Source organism: Heptranchias perlo, unplaced genomic scaffold (assembly GCF_035084215.1).
Source record: "Heptranchias perlo isolate sHepPer1 unplaced genomic scaffold, sHepPer1.hap1 HAP1_SCAFFOLD_43, whole genome shotgun sequence".
In the NCBI taxonomy this organism is placed as follows: Eukaryota; Metazoa; Chordata; class Chondrichthyes; order Hexanchiformes; family Hexanchidae; genus Heptranchias; species Heptranchias perlo.
The window spans coordinates 8,447,501-8,467,521 of record NW_027139442.1 but is presented as its reverse complement, the minus strand read 5'-3'; the positions used below and the strand labels follow the sequence as shown (position 1 = coordinate 8,467,521).

Sequence of the window (20,021 nt, the reverse complement as noted above, 5' to 3'; positions counted from 1 at the left end):
ACTAGATGTTTCCATCCCTGCTGTTTCTCTCGGTATCTTTTGATGGAAAAGAGTCTTTCAGAGATAAAGTGGGCGGCTGTGAAATGAGCCAATTGGTTCTGTTCATTCTTGGTCCCTTTACTGACAAAGAAACTTGTGACTCCGTATCTGGAGTCCGGATTCCTCGAACCAATCCTGGAGAAACATCGGAGGAAAGTGGGAGTCGGTGTATTTGCTGGGACCGTGTAGGATTAATATTTGACGGCTACAGTCCCAGTTTATTTCAATCGGAGTGAAACTCTCGGTCACTGAGAGAAATACAGAAGGGCCCTGAGCTGCAAAATTGCAGAGGGTACAACATGCAAGAGAGGGTTAAATGCGTGACACTGTCCCTGAGAGTGGGATTAATAATGTGTCTGTCTCTGAAATAATAACAGTGAGAGATGAGACTGCATCTTCCGTCACTCCAGCTTGGAATGGCAATTGGAATGGAGAATTTTCCAATTTGTTACTGGGTGAAAACGGGACATTGCAGGTCAGTTTCTCTCTCTCTTATGTACAACATATGAAGGTGGAATACTGCTGCTGAGCGTGATACAGAGAGACTGATGGGAAGCGTATGGCTGATACTCTGCCTGTCTGTATCTCTCTAGCGCTGCACACGAAGGTGGGATACTGTTTGCTGAGTGTGAAACGGACACACTGAGAGGAAGTGTGAGAATGATACTTTGTCTGTGTGCCTGTCTCTGTCTGTCTCTTTATCTGTCCGTCTGTATTTCTCTCCCTCCAGCTCTGTACATGAAAGCGGGATAGTGTTATTGAGCGTAATATGAACACCCTGTTGGAAGGTAAAGACTAATTCTGTGTCTGTGAACAGACCTCCGGTGTTGTTGGTGAGACGGTCACTGTCCCTTCTATTATGTATGAGCCGGTCTGACGGTGCATTTATCAGTCTCCAGTCCAATAAGGAAAGGTGGAGAGAAACAGCCTGTAACGGCCTGACACTGGACTGCCTATGAATGTTGAATTTATTCAGCAACTGGCCGTCTCTGGGTGTTGAGAATGGGACGGATAGGACACCAGTTACTGTTGTCTGTCAGTCAGTTTAGGAGGAGGGAGAGAAAGACAGAGAGACTGGAGGAGCCCAGAGAGGAGAATTTGTATTATCGTCTCAACCAAACATATTGCTGAGTGTGAATAATATAATCATGTAAAACCAGATATGGATAATCACATCCACAGCTGTGATTGGCTGCTGCCCCTGAATCTGGGGACCAGACACTGTGAGGAGCGCCGGGCTCGGAGTGTTTAACAGTTACTGAGCTGGGAAACGACAACTCACCTCCGAGAATCTGCAGCACAGGCCGAGCGGTGAGGAAAGCATGTCACGGGAATTGTCAATCTGGCGAACAGTTTGTCCTGTGAATGTGAAGATGTGAACATTGTGTCAGAGAGAGTGTGTTAAAGGGGCGGATGGGTTAGATTAATGTCACTGTGTTTGTGTGGCCGGACTCATCGCCAGATTTCCGAGTCCCTTTTGAGTAAAATTTTAAAAAATCCCTGTCAAAGGATCGCCCTCCTCCCCTGCCAAGCTCCGAAGTGGAAATTTAAGGTAAAGTTTCAGATCAATTCAAGATTTCAGGTGAAAAACGGAGATCATGTCAGCGATCGGGTGAGAGAGCGCGATCAGTGCAGCAATGAAACGGGTTTAAATCGAAACTGGTGCTTTTAATTCGGTTGAAAGTTTTTCGACAGCAAACATACCGGTGTGAGATATAGGAAGGGGCTAGTCTGGGACTCTGGAGTGCCCGATTTGAATTGGAATCGGGGAGTTTAAGAGGAGAGAGAAACACAGAGAGGCTGGAGGGGCCGGGAGCTGACAGCAGGATGTCTCCGCCCCGTCCGCTCTGTGCCTTTAAGTTGCTCTGTGCCGCCGCCTCTCGTTTCATTTCTGACCCAGCTCTGACTGTCAGAGAGATTTTCGACAGAGTCCCGGACATGACAGACACTGCAGCCGCCGAAACGGCTCCTCCTGCCGCCGCCGCCGCTCCACCCAAGGCTCCGAAGAAGAAGAAGGCGGTTCCCCGACCCAAGACCACCGGTCCCCCGTTGGGCGAACAGATCCTCAAGATTGTGGCGGATTGCAAGGATCGCAAGGGGATATCCCTGGCCGCGATAAAGAAGGTTCTGGCTGCCAAAGGCCTGGATGTGGAGAAGCACCGGTCCCAGATCAAATTAAGTATCAAGAGAAATGTGGAAAAAGGCTCCCTGGTGCAGATCAAGGGCACGGGCGCCTCGGGCTCCTTCAGAGTCGCTAAGAAGGAAACCCAGGCAAAAGTGGGAAAGAAGGTGAAGAAACAAGTGACCAAGAAATCTCCCGGAAAGAAACCAGCGGCCAAAAAAACAGCCGTCAAGAAATTAACGGCCAAGAAACCAGCGGTCAAGAAATCGACCACGAAAAAGGCGGCGAAATCACCAATTAAGAAGAAAGCGGCGGCTAAGAAGCCCAAGACCCCCAAGCCAGTGAAGGCGAAGGCGAAGAAGGTGGAAAAACCGAGGGCCAAGCCCAAGCCGAAGTCAGCAAAGCCCAAGAAAGCAGCGGGCAAAAAGAAGTAAAAACTCAAGTGCAACTTGTGACCATCTGAACCCAACGGCTCTTCTCAGAGCCACCCACGTCTCTCAGAAAAGAGCTGATCCCGGAATCAGATGATTCCTGTCCCGGGACCGGGCTCAGATTTCAGATAGAAATCATTTCAAATAAACCCAGGGTCCTGGTGACTCGCTGACATTCGCTATCCCCGCCCGACCCCCAATGTCTGTAATAAAATAGAGAGAATGGGATGTCCGGGCCGGGCCTCACTGGAACTGGCGTGTGTTCGGCACCAGTCCCAGTTCATTTTTTCTCCCAGATTCAGGGCGAGAGTCCGTGACAGGGTAAAACTGGCGGAGAACCGCCGCTATCACAATTCAAACCTGAACACATGAGATTCTTCAAATCAGCTGGAAGAAAGTGTTTATAAACTGCTGAACCCGTCTGGGAGGGAATGTGCGGGGAGATAGAATCGGGTCTGGGACTGAAATGGAAGGAGGCGGGTTGACTTGTTATGGAAGGGACTGTATTTTGGCAGGAATATTGCTGACTGTTAATTGTAATGGGGCTTATTGAAAAGCTCCGGGATTCTATGAAGCCCGAGTCTGTAAGGGTTTGTGCGGAGCGCTGTGTTTCGGTTCTATTATCGATAAACGGTTTGAAATTGGCGGGTGGAGAAAGCTGGAGGTGGAGCTGGAAGATCAGAAGCCGCTCTCCGCTCTGTCCGTCACTCTGACTGTCTCCTCCCCTCCCTGTTTAATATCACACTCTGTCTCCTCCCCTCCCTGTTTAATATTTATCTCTATCTCCTCCCCTCCCTCTCTCACCCTGTGTGTGTTTCAGTCAGGTCAGGGCAGGCTGCATAAAAACGGAACCAACATCAGTTTGCTGTTCATTCAGCAGCGATTTGAGTGAAGAATAATCATGTCTGGCAGAGGTAAAGGAGGCAAAGGACTGGGGAAAGGCGGAGCCAAGCGGCACCGGAAAGTGCTTCGTGATAACATCCAGGGGATCACCAAACCAGCCATCCGCCGCCTGGCTCGCCGTGGCGGTGTCAAGCGGATCTCGGGTCTGATCTACGAGGAAACCCGCGGGGTGCTGAAGGTTTTCCTGGAGAATGTGATCAGGGACGCGGTCACCTACACTGAACACGCCAAGCGCAAGACGGTCACTGCCATGGATGTGGTGTACGCTCTGAAACGGCAGGGCCGCACTCTCTATGGATTCGGCGGCTGAACAATTCGACCCTTTCAAACCGGAAACAAAACAAAGGCTCTTCTAAGAGCCACCCACCGCCTCACAGAGAGAGCACTGACCTGGGAACGGGGAGAGGAAAGATCTCGGGGTGGGGAATCAGTTTCTGATATTTAATTAGTATGGGGAGATTCCCCAACACTCGGTACAGGGAGATCAGAAACAACGGCCGGGGTTCTCGGCCATCCCGAGAGAAGGAGCGGAATTCCCGGTTTCACGGTATAAATGAACAGGCGGTGATACAGAGTCTTTCCCCAGACATTACATTCTCCGCTCAAATTAAAATCCCTCCTCACTCCCTCTGTCCTCTCTGCTCGGTGTTTATTTCCTGCCCTCATTCAATTATCAGTTCGATGTGAAGTTTCTGTTTGAGGAGCGGTTCACCGGGCTGGAACTGGCGGGATTTTTGAAATTGAAGCTGGACTTTGTCCCGTTACGTAAAGCAATGACCGGGAATTTATTCCCGCCCGTTTAGAGACAGATCAGAGAATGAATCGGAATGTGAAACAGCCTGAGATTTGAGCTGAGGAGAAGGAAATAATGGAGATTATGAAGAGAGAGATTCTTAAATTGCTGGAGGGAAATGAAATTTTCTTGAAACTGTTATTAGATGCTCTGAAATTGGCGGGCTTTTTGAAATTGAAGATTAATTTCAGCTCAGCCAATTGGGACCCAATACCTCGCGCCGTTTTGGTCTGACTGACAGATCTCGGATCAAACCTGCCAATCACAGTCCCGGGGCAGTCCCTCCTTGTCTGGGGGTGAAACCTCAGCCAATCACAGGCCAGGGGCGGATACCCTTAGACGCTTCAAAAGGCGGCCCCAGAGCGCACTCCGTATTCACAGACTCTGTATCTCGGGTTGTGTTGAGATCTGTTCAGAAAATGGCCAGGACCAAGCAGACAGCGCGCAAATCGACCGGCGGGAAAGCTCCTCGCAAACAGTTGGCGACCAAAGCGGCCAGGAAGTGCGCTCCAGCCACGGGCGGAGTGAAGAAGCCTCATCGCTACAGACCCGGCACTGTGGCTCTGAGGGAGATCCGCCGCTACCAGAAATCCACCGAGCTGCTGATCCGCAAACTGCCCTTCCAGCGCCTGGTGCGAGAGATCGCTCAGGATTTCAAGACAGACCTGCGCTTCCAGAGCTCGGCCGTCATGGCCCTGCAGGAGGCCAGCGAGGCTTATCTGGTCGGGCTGTTTGAGGACACCAACCTGTGCGCCATCCACGCCAAGCGAGTCACCATCATGCCCAAAGACATCCAGCTGGCCCGCCGCATCCGCGGGGAGCGCGCCTCAACCCGACCCGGCTTCAGCACCAAGTGCAACAAAGGCTCTTTTCAGAGCCACCAAATCGGCGATGGAAAGAGCTGTGATCGCCTGGCATGAAATCGCATGGCCTTGAGAAACTTGTTTGAATGGGAAATGCATAAAAGGGAGGGAGCAGATGTGGGACGGACAGGGACAGAATAATTCCCTCACTCACATCCAAAAAGAAATTTCACTCACATTCTTAATTCAGCAATCGCTGACACAATAATCAGCATATCAGTCAGCATCTGTTCAAATCTGGGCAAAATAACTCAGACTGAGCCAGTGTTGTCCGAGAATGAGACAGAAAATAATCATATGCGTCCCTGGTATTTCTGTATCCCACCCGCCCAATTGACAATTCTGACGATTTTGTTATTTTTTGTCTCATTCACCAAACAATCTGCAATGATCAATCTATGGGAGATTGGCGACATCTGCTGTCCTGAAGCGAGTACTGCAACAGACCGATCTGGATCATATGTATTGAACAAGTTATTGTTCGTTTCTCGGATCGGAATCAAGTCCCTATTAAATTGATTCATGACTCGCTTCGACAGTAACCAGCCCTTTCACCGATACAGTGGGTGGCTCTGAAAAGAGCCTTTGGGTTATCAGATCAAATCGTGTCCGCTTCACTTGCTCTTGGCGCTCACATTGCTGGTTTTCTTCGGCAGCAGCACGGCCTGGATATTCGGCAGCACCCCGCCCTGAGCGATGGTCACCCGTCCCAGCAGCTTGTTGAGCTCCTCGTCGTTGCGGATGGCCAGCTGCAGGTGTCTGGGGATGATACGGGTCTTCTTATTGTCGCGGGCCGCGTTGCCGGCCAGCTCGAGGATTTCAGCCGTCAGATACTCGAGCACAGCAGCCAGATAGACCGGGGCTCCGGCACCCACACGTTCAGCGTAGTTCCCCTTCCGCAGGTGCCTGTGAACACGGCCCACAGGGAACTGCAGTCCGGCCCGGGATGAGCGAGACTTGGCCTTGGCCCGAGCTTTCCCGCCGGTTTTTCCTCTTCCAGACATTTCCACAATCTCACAAACACTTTCACAAAGAATGAAGAAATCCTCCTGCACTCGCCCTTCTTATACCTTCTGGAGGACTGCAGTGGGGGCACTTGTGGTTGGTCCATGTGTTCTCAATCTCATTGAGCTGTTCGTTAAACCAATCAGAGGGTTGTTTCATTCACCACTCAATAGCCGGCAATGAGAAAAGGGCGGAAAATACCGACCAGAACCGTTTTTTTGAAATTTGAAAAGCCCGCCAATATATTTGTAACACAAGAAGCGGATTTAGTAAATAATGTCGCGTAAAAACAAATATTTAAACATCTCATCTTTTACTCTGTTATTCCACATTTGTCGTCACAACTTCCAGAATCTGTTACAAACCGCTTCATTCTCCGTTCCCTTTCAATCGGGCGGGAATAAAGCCTCGTTTTGTCCCGAATAATTAACAAACAAACGTGAGAAGGAGAAAGAAATGACCGAACTCGAATCCACCGCCTTGAAACAGCGCTGAAGTGTCAGACGCGGGGGAAGGGGCGGAAAATGAACTGAAATGAGAGGTTCAGGGACACGTTTTTGTTTATTGGCTGTAAATTGAACATCGACACACAGATTATACCCGGCAGTGATTATGAGAATCTGTCCGATATCAAGAGAAATCACAAAAGGACAAGTTATAGAGAGACAGTTAGTGTCAAACTATCTACCGTAAATAATTCCATCCAGAGGTGTCGGTACAGCGTCTTCAGAGAGACTGTGGGTGGCTCTTAAAAGAGCCTTTGTGTTCATTTTTTTCAGTACATTGTGGAGTTTTACTTGGAGCTGGTGTATTTGGTCACCGCCTTTGTCCCTTCCGACACGGCGTGCTTGGCCAGTTCCCCGGGCAGCAGCAGGCGAACGGCGGTCTGGATCTCCCGAGAGCTGATGGTGCGGCGTTTATTATAATGGGCCAGGCGGGAAGCCTCACCCGCGATGCGCTCGAAAATATCGTTCACAAAGGAGTTCATGATGCTCATGGCCTTTGAGGAGATGCCGGTGTCGGGGTGAACCTGCTTCATCACTTTGTAGACGTAGATGGAGTAACTCTCCTTCCTCGCCTTTCTCCGCTTCTTGCCGCCCTTGGCTGGTACTTTACTCAAGGTTTTCTTGGCGCCCTTCTTGGGAGCTGCTTTCTTGTCCTCAGGCATTTTCAAACTCAATTTCAAACTCAGAAATGACCGAAATCCGCTCCGAGCTCGGATTAAATAGGCAACACCACAGCCCTATGCTAATGAGGGATGGGAAATATAATGATTGTGATTGGGACTGATGTCACAACATTTTTCCTTTATCGATCTGATTGGATATCTGAAGAAACCAAACAGATTTAATACCTGCCACCAATCACAAACACGCTCACACTGCACATTGTCCGGTTTGAGCAATTTGTTCCGAACTGTTGCAGTTCTGCTTCCGGCCAGTAGATGTCCCCAAACCCCGGGTCATTGAAGTTTGCAGATGAGAGAGGGACAGAAGATAAACTCATTCTTCACATTATATTGCACGGGTGGGATTTAGAAAAACTGGGAATGGAGAACATTGTATTATACAAAGCATTAGTTGTAATGCTGTATTAAATGTTTGTAATTAATTTAGGGGGTATAGCCTACACTGAGGAAAAATGCAAAAAATAAAAAAAAGAGTTTAATAAGCTTGCTGAAAGTCCGTGTCAATGGCCATTGAATTTCCATATCGAAAGGTGTGAGATGGTGCATTTTGCTGGGGGAATAACGAGGCCACATACTGATTGGAAAATACGAGTCTAAATGAGGTCGAAGAGCAAAGGGATTTAGGGGTACAGTTTGACAAATCATTGAAAGTCGCAACACAGGTTGTTCAGACCATAAAAAAGCAAACACAGCACATTCTAGAGGAATAGAATTTAAAAGCAGATAAGTTATTTTGAACTGTGATTTAAACTGTCAAACCTTCTGCCAAACTATTAAACCATCCCTTTCTGAAATCCGTGATAACTATTCTTTATTATATTTTCGGTCTCTGGATTTTTTCTGTTGCATCAGTGATTAAATGATTCCATGATCATTCCTACCACCGATGTTTGGTGAACTGGATTTGTTCTATCTCCTGTTTCAAAATAGAAGAATCACATTAACTGTAATCCAGTCCTCTGGCACTATTCCTTTATGTAATGATTTTTCCGATATATTCAACGGTGCCTCTGCTATCTCTTCCCTTGCTTCACTTACTATGTGCGGATGCAATCCATCTGGACCAGGAGTTCTACCACCATTTTAACATAAATGTCTTGATATCTCTATTGAACTCTTCCTTTAATATCATGTTCACCCTGTTAATCTCCCGCGAAAATACTGAGGGAAAGTAATAATTCAATATTTCTGCCATTTTGCTGACGTTACCTGTGAGTTTATTTTGTGAATCCCTGAGTGGCACTCAAGATATTCTGATTTTCCTTTTGTTATTTTTGTGTCTGTGGAATAATTTACTATTACTTTTTATATTCCTTGATAATTTGATTTCGTGGTTCCTGTTTGCTTCCCTAATTGTTTTTGTGACTTCTTCCTAACCTCTTCCTATTCGCTTTTGCCATCCCCTTATTTAATATCTATGAATGAGAAATTCCACCAGCTTGTTGTGTCTGTTCAGGGGATGATTTTTTGTAACGATTTATTGTCTGTGATTAAACTGCCAGAAACCCAAAGGGAACAATTCAGTCCGAAATTCCACAGAAACTCTCTATTTCTCCATCCAAGTGAAATAAGGTGCTATAATGGTGAGTATAGCTGCCTTCCCAGCAGTTAATTCCAACAGGTTTGAATCCCAGCACGCTGAATTCAGAAACACCAAGACTGGAACCGAATTTGATGATGTTCAGAGCGATAATGTTTCCAAACGGGTCCAATTTATATAAAAAATATTTTAAAATTCATTTCTTCCACCATAACGTTGAATTTAACTGTTCCTTTGTATTATTATTTGCCCTGATCTGTACGGTGGATAAAGGACACAATTGCACGGATCTGTGAAATTAATTGATTGTCTGAAGTTTTTCCCTCTGCTGATTCCCGTTCCTTATTTAAATTATGTCGGATTAACCTTTCTGATCTATCGAAGGATCATTGACCTGAATCGTTAACCCGAGCTTCCCTTCTCCACAGATGCTGCCGGACCTGCTGAGTCTTTCCAGCATTTTCGGTTTTAATTTTTTCTATATTTTATCCCTTTCACTTTTGACGGTCGCCGTTGAAACTTCCAGATTTGCGCTCAGTTTTTATTTGTGTTGCAGTTCGGTATATTTGAATTAATATAAATCGTGTCATAAGAAATCAGACAGAAATTTTGCGCAATGTAGAGGGAAATATAATGGGGCAACTTTCGAACGATCAAAACAAAACTTTATTATGAATCAATTGTCTAATTTTTCACTGACAAAATATGAAAAAATACGAGAGTAGAAGTTACGGGGAGAAACTATTTCCTCATATTGCACATTTTTCTGAATCTGTAACAACGACAGATGATGTGAATTTATTCCACTCTGTTACAGTTCTTACTAATGTCCAATAGATGTCAGACTGTATGAGAGTGTGGGATTAATTCTCTGTCTGTCAGTCAATATGTGAGTGTGAGATTCATTCTGTATCCGTCAGTCTCCAGTACAGTCTGTGAGTGTGGGATTCATTCTGTATCTGTCAGTCTCCAGTACAGTCTGTGAGTGTGGGATTCATTCTGTATCTCTCAGTCTCCAGTACAGTCTGTGAGTGTGGGATTCATTCTGTATCTGTCATTCTCTGGTACCGTGTGTGAGTTTGGGATTCATTCTGTATCTGTCAGTCTCTGGCACTGAATGTGAGTGTGGGATTCATTCTGTATCTGTCAGTCTCTGGTACTGTCTGTGAATGTGGGATTCATTCTGTATCTGTCAATCTCTGGTACTATATGTGAGTGTGGGATTCATTCTGTATCTGTCAGTCTCTGGTTCTGTGTGTGAGTGTGGGATTCATTCTGTATCTGTCAGTCTCTGATACTGTCTGTGAATGTGGGATTCATTCTGTATCTGTCAATCTCTGGTTCTATCTGTGAGTGTGGGTTTCATTCTGTGACTGTCAGTCTCTGGTATTTTATCTCAGTGGGGGATTCATCCTGTAACTCAGTCTATGGGAAAAGTGCAAGTCTGGATTCGTTCTGCATTCTTATTTCAGGTTGCAGTATAGTGCTTGAAACTGTTTCTTAAATTCATTAATATGTGCAAATCTTTTGTCTGGCATTAATTTGTAAATATGGATACACTATTGGATTTTGTTTTCATCTAACAACGTGTGTGAGTTTTGTTGTAGGATTATATCTTAATCTCTGAAGATAATGTACATGTCAATCTTTTGCTGTGAATTTTTTGGACTCGTATTTAATGCGTAGCTCAGTCTGGACTAATGGAATTGATATTGTATCTTTCAGGCTGACACTGTATGAGATTTTTGACCTGGTATGTCATCTGTTGTTCTGTCTGTACAAATGGAATTGACACTCTAACTTTCAGTCAGACACTGCAAGAGATTTTTGGACTGGTTTGTAATGTGTAGCTCAGTCTGCACTGATGGAATTCATACTGAACCTTCTAGTCTGATACTGTGTCATATATTTAGGCTGGTTTGTAAGGTGTCGTTCACTCTGCACCAATGGAATTGATACTGTATCTTTCAGTTTGACACTTTTGAACTGGTATCTAATGTGAACCTCAGTCTGCACTAATGGGTTTGATACTGTATCTTCCAGTCTGATACCGTGTGAGGTTTTTCTACTGGTATGTTACGTGTAGATCAGTCTGTACTAATCAAATCGATACTATATATTCCATTATGATACTGTACTTGATTTTTGGACAGGTATCTAATGTGAATCTCTGTCTGCAGTAAAGGAATTGATACTGTGCCTTTCAGTTTGACACAATGTGATTTTTGGACAGGTAACTAATGTGTACCTCAGCCTGCACTAATGGGATTGATACTGTATCTTCCAGTACGAGACTCTATGTGAATTTTGGACTTGTACATAATGTGTAGCTCAATCCGCACTGATGGAATTGATTCTGTATCTTTCAACCTGACACTGAGATTTTTGGACTTGTATGTGACGTGTAGCTCAGTCTGCACCAATGGGATTGATACTGTATCTTTCAGTCTCATACTTTATGATAATTTTGGACTGGTATCTAATGTGTACCTCAGTCTGCAGTAAAGGAATTGAAATGGACATTGCATTCTGACACTATGAGGTTTTTGGACAAATATGTGAGTCAAATTTGGGTAACATCTGAACTGGTATCTAATGTGTATCTCAGTGTACAATGTGGTCATGAATACTGCATCTTTAAACTCATAATGTGTGAGAGTTGTGGGCTGGTACTTAATTTGAATCTCGGGTACACTATTGTGATTCATTCTGTACCTATCAATCGGTCCCATGTGTCAGGTCCATCTGGGATTTAATTTGTAGCTAAGGCTGAACAAACGTGAGATTGACACAGTGCCTTTCAATCTGATACTGGGTGTGATTTTGGACTGGGAATTATTTATCTGCCGGTCAGCGGTACTGAGTCATTGTGAAATGGAAATTCCGTCTGTCTCTCCTACTCTGTTTGACTGTTGGATTGGGATCAGTATGCGACTGGCTATTTCTGCTGTCTGAGATTGTGGGACTGGTGACCTATCCTTGTCTCTGTGCTCTGTGAGTGTTAATGTACCTACTGTGTGTGAGAAGCAGCTGGCTGCATTGACTGCTCCACGTGCCTCGGGTGGAGTCAACATCACATTGATTGTGGGTCCTTCAAGGATTTGCCTGCAGGAAGAAAAAATATCGCTTGTAACTTAACAACAGGTGAAGTAGAAAATACAAACGTGATCAATTGAATCTCTCTGTTAATAATCATTGTAATATCTACAAATAGAAAACCAGTGATACAAACAGTGTCAGTGTCTGACTCCACTGCAGTACTGCAGCACTCAGCTTCTGCACACCAGGTGTGTTGGGCTGTTTTACAAAAAATTAGTGACATCCAGATACAACCCAACCCCTGCACTGATCCATGGGGCGGGAACCTTTGTACAGGTCAAGTTTCTAATCCCCTCTCCCATGGGACTAACCATAAAACCGAAACAAAACAGCCACTGTTTAAAATTTGTCCTTCAAACAGCTCACCTGATGCCTGCAATAGATGGTCTTTTTATAACTCCCCATATCCTTACTGTACGGCTCTGTTCACTGTTCAATAACAAACACTAAAGGTTAATGGGCAGATATGAAAAATCAGATTTAATTCCTGCCACCAATCACAAACACGTTCACACTGCACATTATCCGGTTTCACCAATTTGTACCGAATTGTTGCGGTTCTGCTTCCGGCCAGTTGATGTCCCCAAACCCCGGGACATTGAAGTTTGCAGATGAGAGAGGGACAGAAGACAAACTCATTCTTCACATTATATTGCACGAGTGAGATTTAGAAAAACTAGGAATGGAGACGTGCTGCAAGTACATTTTGTTAGACCAAACACTATTTGTAATGCTGTGTTAAATTCTTCTAATCAATTTAGGGGGTATTATCTATTCTGAGGAAGACTGTGAAGCTAGGAGAACGGCCGTGTAAATGCCCATTGAATTTCAATATAGAAAGGTGCGAGGTGGTGCGTTTCACTTGGGGGAATAAGGAGGCCACATACTGCTTGGAAAAGAAGAGTCTAAATTGGGTGGAGGAGCAATGTAAATCGTGTCCTGAGAAACCAGAGAGAAATACTGTGCAATGTACAGTGAAATATAATGCGGTAAATTCACAACTATCGAATGAGTAAAACAAAAACCTTATTATAAATCAATTGTCTTCATTTTTCACTATCATAATGTGCAAAAATGCGAGAATAATTGTTACAGACAGAGACTTTCCTCACATTGCAGATTGTCCTGTTTCTGTCACCATGACAGATGATGTGAATTTGTTCCACTCTTTTACAGTTCTCGCTTACGTCCAGTAGAGGTCAGTCTCTGGTACTGTGTATGAGAGTGGGGTTTCTTCTGTGTCTGTCTGTCTCTGGGACTGTGTGTGAGAATGGGGTTTATTCTCTACCTGTCTGTCTCTGGTACTGTGCGCGAGTTTGGGATTCATTCTGTATCTATCAGTCTCCACTACTGAGTGTGAGCGTAGGGTATATTCTGCATCTGTCAGTCGAAGGTACTACATATAAGTGATGGATTCATTCTGTATCTGTCTATCTCTAGTACCTGTCAGTCTCTGGTACTGTCTGTGAGTGTTGGATACATTCTGTATCTGCCATTTTCTGCTATTTTATCTCAGTGTGGGATTTATTCTGTAATTCAGTCTCTGAGACAATGTGCAAGTCTGGATTCATTCTGTATTCTTATTTCAGATTACAGTATCGGATTTGAAACTATATTTTTAATACTTTAAAGTATATACAGTTCTTCGAGTATTTAATTTGTTAATATGGATACAATTATCGGTTTTCTTTAATCAAACAACGTGTGTGAGTTTTGGAGTAATGTTACATCTTAATCTCTGAACTTTATTATGAATGATAATGTACTTTTCAGTCTGTTTATGTTGAAATTACTGGACTGGTATGTAATGTGTAGCTCAGTCTGCAATAATGGGATTAAGTCTATATCTGAGTCTAACACTATGAGGTTTTTGGACTGGTATGTAATATGTAGCTCATCTTGCACTAAAGGAATTGATACTGTATCTTTAAGTCTGATATTGTATGAGATTTTTGGACTGGAATGTGATGTGCAGCTCAGTCTTCAATAATGGAAGTGATATTGAATCATTCAATCTGTTACTCTATGAGATTTTTGGACTGGTGAGTAACATATAGTTCAGTCTGTGCTGATGAATTTGATGTTGTATATTTGAGTCTGTTACATTATGAGATTCTTGGACTGCTATATAATGTGTGGCTCAGTCTGCACTCATGGAATCGATAATCTCTCTTTCAGTCTAATATTTTATGGGTTTTTCAGTCTGGGGTGCAATGTACAGGTCAGACAGTGCTAATAGAATTGAAGCTGTATCTTCCAGTCTGAACATTTATGAGGTTTTTGGACTAGTATGTAATGTGTAGCTCAGTCTGTACCAAAGGTATTGATAATGTATATTTCAGTATAATACTCTATGAGTATTTACCAATATATCTAATATGTAACTCAGTCTGAACTAATGGAATTGATACAGTATCTTTCAATCTGACACTATGAGATCTTTGGACAGGTATGCAATGTATAACTCAGTCTTCAGTAATGTGACTGTGACATTCATTCTGTATCTGTCAGTTTGTGGTACTGTGTGAGTGAGATTCATTCTGTTCCTGGTAATCTATGTGAGTATGGGATTCATTCTGTATCTGTCAATTTCTTGTACTGTGTGTGAGTATGAGATTCGTTCTGTATCTGCCATCTCTGGTACTGTGTGTGAATGTGGGATTCATTCTTTATCTGTGTGTCTCTGTACTGTATCTGAGTGTGAGATTCATTCTGTATCTGTATCTAATTATTTTCTCCGATTACATTATGGTATTCAATATGTACTTTAATATCATAATGTTTAAATAATTTTTCTCATTATTTAATTGGTAAATTTGGATAAACTTCAGGATTTGATGCTGGAGGTTTAAATCAGATAATTTGTGTGCTTTTGGACTACTATTAAATCTATATCTCTTTGAGTAATATTGTGAATGTTAATATATCTTTCAAACTGACATGGTGACATTTTTGAATTGCTATATAATGTGTAGATCAGTCTGCACTAAATGAATTGATACTGCATTATTACATTTTATTTTATAACATTTTTGGACTGGTATGTAATGTGTATCTCAGTCTGTGCTAATAGAATTGATACTGTATTTTTAAATCTCATACTATGAGTATATTATAAACTGGTATCTAATATGTTACTTAGGTTACACTGTCACAGCATTTCTCAATCTGATACTGTACATGAGTTTTGGACTGGCAATTTGTATTCGAATGGTACACTATTCGAATGGATACTGCATGATTAAACTCACGTGTGTGTGAGTTCTGGGCTAGTATTCAATTGGAATCTCGGGGTATCTGGTATTTAATTCATGGCTGATGTTGCCCTTTTGTGAAATTGACAATCTGAAAGCGAGACTTTGGACTGGGATTTTTGAATCCACCTGGCAGCGGGACTGAGTTCGGGAGAAATGGAACAGTGTCTGCCTCACCTGCTCTGTTTGACTGTTGGATTGAAAATGTGTCTCTGGAAATTTGGGATCAGTGTGGGACTGACTACTTCTGCTGACTGAGACTGTGGAACTGATGAGCTGTCTGTGTCTCTGTTCTCTGTGAGTGATAATATACATACTGTGTGTGATAAGGAGTTGGCAGCACTGTTCCTTTGCCTCGGGTGGACGAAATTACACATTTAATCTGGCTCCTTCAAGGGTTTGCCTGTAAAAAGAAACGTATCTCTTGTAACTCAAGAACAGGTGAGGTGGAAAATACAAAAGTGATCAGTTTAATATCTGTTAATAATTATTTTGAATATCCACAATTGAAAATCAGCGATACAAACAGTATCAGTATCTGACTCCACTGCAATACTGCAGCACTCAGCTTCTGCAGAGCAGGTGTGTTGGGCTGTTTTATAACAATTTAGAGGCATTCAGACACAACCCAACCACTGCACTGGTCCATGAATGGGACTACCCGATGTTCGGGTCAGGTTTCTAAACCCCTCACCCAGGGGACTAACCGTTCAACTGAAAGCAAACAGCCGTTGTTTAAAATGTGTCCTTCAACTTCTCACCTGGTGCCTGCAATAATATGCTCTTTGAATAACTCCCCACATCCTTACTGTCCGGCTCTGTTTCCACTCTTCAATGTCCAGTAACAATAAACAGGATGAGACTGGAAATAAACCAGGAACATTCACTGCTGGTTTGGGGAGAGAAAGCAGCAATGATTTTAAATAGCAGTTTCTTCCCATTCTCTCTCCCTTACCCTGGACACACCCTGTGCACAAACAGCCCGAGAATGACCTCTCCCTTCCCCCGCTCAATAGATGTTCCTGGACTAGTTCCTGATCCACTCCGCCTCTTACAAACAGCCCCCGGACTTCCCCTGCCCTTCCCCCGGACTCAATGCCGATCTCTGAGCCCATCTGCGGACACGGTCCCGAAGCGATGAGCTGCTGTAACGAGGCTGCTCTTTGCTCCCTTCCCCCGGGGGCCGTGATCTCTCCATTCCCGGCTGTTTTAAACCATCTTCTTCCGCTCACTGAGGGAATGGCGCCCACAGGCCGAGCTGGGGGAGGGGAGCGCGCATGCGCTCTTCCGCTCACCAACAAGCAGCACTGGGGGCGGGGCTGATTCACGCATGCGCAGATATCTGGTAAAATTCCCAATACAAAAATCGATGGAAACTTTCCCCAATTGGAATTTTTCAGAGTCTGAGCAAAGGAAGTGGGGCTGGGGGAAAGGTCAGAGGGAATGGGGTCCACAGGCTGTGCAGGAACAGGCACCAGAATGGGAAACAGATGGGATTCCACCAGTGCCGAACGCTGGAATCCAGACTGACTTTACAATCTCTAACTATTAAACTTGATGTTTCCATCCTTGCTGTTCCTGTCCATATCTTGTGATGGTAAAGAGCCTTTCATAGATTAAGTGGGCGGCTGTGGAATGAGCCAAAGGATTCTGTTCATTTTTGGCCCCTCTTCTGATAAATGAACGTGTGACTCCGAAACTGGAGGGTAGATTTCTCAGACGAATCCTGGAGAAACATGGGAGGAAAGTGGGAGTTGGTGCATTTGCTGGGACCGTGTAGAATTAATATCTGACAGCAACAATCCCAGATTAATTTAACCGGAGTGAAATTCTCGGTTACTAAGAGTAATATCGAACAGCCTTGAGCTGCAAAACTTCAGATGGTGCAACAGGCAAAAGAGGGTTAAATGTGGCTTATTGTTTTTGTCACTCTCTGCACTGTCCCTGAGTGTGGGATTAATAGTGTTTCTGTCCCTTGTACAATATCAGTGAGAGATGAGATTGCATCTTCTGTCTCTCCAACGCGATCTTTCTGGATAAAACAGAACTTTACCGGTTCTCTCACCGCTCTCTCTGTCTCTCTCACCGTGTCTGCTTCCCTTTCTCTCTCTCTGGCGCTGTTTCTGAAGGTGGATATTGCTATTGTGCGTGATTTAGACACTGATACGAAGTCTAAGACTGATACTGTTTATCTCTCTCTAGTGCTCACATGAAGGTGGGATACTGTCTGATATAAAACAGAGAGAATGAGATGTCCGGGCCGGGCCGCACTATATCTGGGGATGTGTTCGGCATCAGTCCAAGTTAATGGTCATTATCTTTTCACAGATTCAGGGCGAGTGTCTTTGTCAGACGGTAACGCTGGCGAAGCTAATTTAGTTGCGACTTTTAGTAATTTGTGTGTCTGTACCCCTCGATCCCTTTGCTCCTCTATCCTGTTCAGACTTATTATCCAAACAATATGTGAGCTCCTTATTCTTCATTCTGCAAGTTTATTAATGTCCTCTTGCATTTTGACACATTCTTCCTTTGTATTAACTGTACCCCCCAATTTGGTGTCAAAGTCAAATTTTGAAATTGTACTTCCGATTCCCGAATCCAAATCGTTAATGTTAATTGTGAACAGCAGTGGTCCCCGCACTGATCCCTGTGTTAAACCACTTCCCACTTTTTGCCACTCCAAGCAACTAACCGTAACCCCTATTCTCTGTTTTCTGTTTTGTCGCCAGCTTGCTTTCCATTCTGCGACCTGTCCCCTGACTCCACGGACACTAAACTTTGCCATGAGTCCACAATGCGGTACCTTACATAAGGCTTTCTGAAAATCCAAATGTATTACATCTACCAGGTCACCCTTATTTACTCTTTCTGTTAATTAGTCAAATGATTTAATAAGATTGGTCCTGTCCTTGTCCTGTTATTAGATTAAATTTTGGCCGCTTCGCTTGTTCTTGATGCTCCCAGCGCTTTTCTTCGGCAACAGCACGGCCTGGATATTAGGCAGCACCCCGCCCTGAGCGATGGTCACCAGTCCCAGCAGCTTGTTGAGCTCCTCGTCGTTACGAATGGCCAGCTGCAACTGTCTGGGGATGATGCGGGTCTTCTTGTTGTCCCGGGCCGCGTTGCCGGCCAGCTCGAGGATTTCAGCCGTCAGATGCTCGAACAAAGCAGCCAGATAGACCGGGGCTCCGGCACCCACACGTTCAACGTAGTTCCCCTTTCGCAGGAGGCTGTGAACACGGTCCAAAGGGAACTGCAGTCCGGCCCGGGATGAGCGAGACTTGGCCTTGGACCGAGCTTTACCGCCGGTTTTTCATCTTCCAGACATTTCCACAATCTCACAAATACTTCCACAAAGAATGAAGAAATCCTCCCCCACTCGCCCTTCTTATACCTTCTGGAGGAGTACAGTGGGGCCACTTGTGATGGGTGTCTCTCAGAGTGTTTACACTGCCCGCTCACCCTCACTGATATTGCATCTTTCAACTGCTGTAATATTGTCCTTTACTAATATTGCAACTCTGCCTTCATTCCCTATTTCCCTGTCCTTTCAAAAGATCTTATCGGCTTGAATATTAAGCTGCCACTCGTGCCCAGCTGGTCGTCCGGTCTCTGTAATGATTTAATATAACTATTTAACTTTACTCAATGGCTGATGTGAGCTGTGGCAAAATGTATTTCCAACTGGTCAAGTATTGCAGGTATCGACTGTCTCTTCAGTCCGAGAAAAGGTGAAGAATTACTGGCTGTTCTGTAATTTCCATTGATTGGGGGTTGGCGACATCTACTGGGCGGAAACGGGAACTGCAACAGAGCGAGGAAGGATCCGTCAGAAACCAGTTTCAATGAAGGACAAAATCCAAAAGCCTGCAGTGTCTGTTTAGGGTTTAATGTTTAGGAACTATTTTATGGCGGCAAATTGTCAGCGATGGTGGTATAGTGGTGAGCATAGCTGCCTTCCAAGCAGTTGACTCGGGTTCGATTCCCGGCCATCGCAATTAGTTATTCTTATTATTTCACTTCCTTTTGAAACTGGAAGTTTGCAATCGAATTTGATGCAGTTCAGCTGGATATTGTTTCCAAAATATAAACCGCTGTAATTATATTAAAATGTTTTCAACGTTCATTTCTTTTCCCTATAGAAGGAACAGAGGAAAAACATACTGGGAATGGTGAGTTACCAAGGGTCGAATGAGAGTGAGGAAGGCAAATGATATGTCAGCCTTTATTGCAAGGGTGTTGGAATATAAGAGGAAGGAATTCTTGCTGCAATTGTACTATGTTGAAATATTGTGTAATATTGGCTTATATTCGCTGGAGTTTTGAAGAATGGTCGGTGATCGCATTGAAACGTATAAAATTCTTAGGTGGTTTGACAGGGTCGGTGAGGAGAGGCTGATTACCCTGCTGGAGAACCAAGAACTAGAGGTCATAGTCTCAAGATAAGGGACCGGACATTTCGGATCGAAATTAGGAAGAATTTCTTCACTGAAAGTGTTGTGAATCTTTGGAATTCTCAACCCCAGAGGGCTGTGGATGCTCAGTCGTTGAATATATTCAAAGCTGAGATCGATAGATTTTTGCACTCTCGGGGAATCGAGGCATATGGGGATCCAAGTACAGAAATCACTAACAGTGATTACTAAATCACTAAAAAGAAGTTAAAATGGAGATGAAATTTTGATCTTTAGCTCAAGGGAACGGGAATAAAAAGGACTGGAAGTTTTGTCACAGTTATACAGAGCTCTGGTTCGTCCTCATTTAGAGTACTGTGTTCAGTTCT

At 44.2% G+C, this 20,021-nt stretch overlaps 2 protein-coding genes, 1 long non-coding RNA gene and 1 other non-coding gene across 4 annotated transcripts in view; 1 reads left to right on the top strand and 3 right to left on the bottom strand.

The window, feature by feature from the left end:
- Window positions 1-5,765: 5,765 nt before the first annotated feature.
- On the bottom strand, window positions 5,766-6,155 carry LOC137312517 (histone H2A-like). The gene has a single exon (XM_067979054.1). It carries the CDS (start codon window positions 6,153-6,155, stop codon window positions 5,766-5,768), a length of 390 nt encoding a protein of 129 aa, XP_067835155.1.
- Window positions 6,156-9,528: 3,373 nt separating this feature from the next.
- LOC137312382 (uncharacterized) lies at window positions 9,529-16,520 on the bottom strand. The gene is made up of 4 exons (XR_010960708.1): window positions 16,000-16,520; window positions 15,556-15,641; window positions 12,351-12,413; window positions 9,529-11,990 (listed from the first exon to the last, which is right to left on the bottom strand). It is a non-coding gene; the product is annotated as an uncharacterized lncRNA (long non-coding RNA).
- A 1,638-nt stretch (window positions 16,521-18,158) lies between these two features.
- Window positions 18,159-20,021, bottom strand: part of LOC137312576 (histone H2A-like) — a 4,037-nt gene continuing 2,174 nt past the window's right edge. Inside the window, exon 2 of the mRNA XM_067979106.1 lies at window positions 18,159-18,468. Within this exon, the coding sequence (XP_067835207.1) occupies window positions 18,159-18,468 (310 nt within the window). The remainder of the gene's footprint in view (window positions 18,469-20,021) is intronic.
- Window positions 19,164-19,235, top strand: trnag-ucc (transfer RNA glycine (anticodon UCC)). The gene has a single exon. It is a non-coding gene; the product is annotated as a tRNA-Gly (tRNA).

Excerpts from the sequence above, each read along its gene's own strand:
- LOC137312517 (XM_067979054.1), bottom strand. The coding sequence starts at position 6,155 with ATGTCTGGAAGAGGAAAAACCGGCGGGAAAGCTCGGGCCAAGGCCAAG.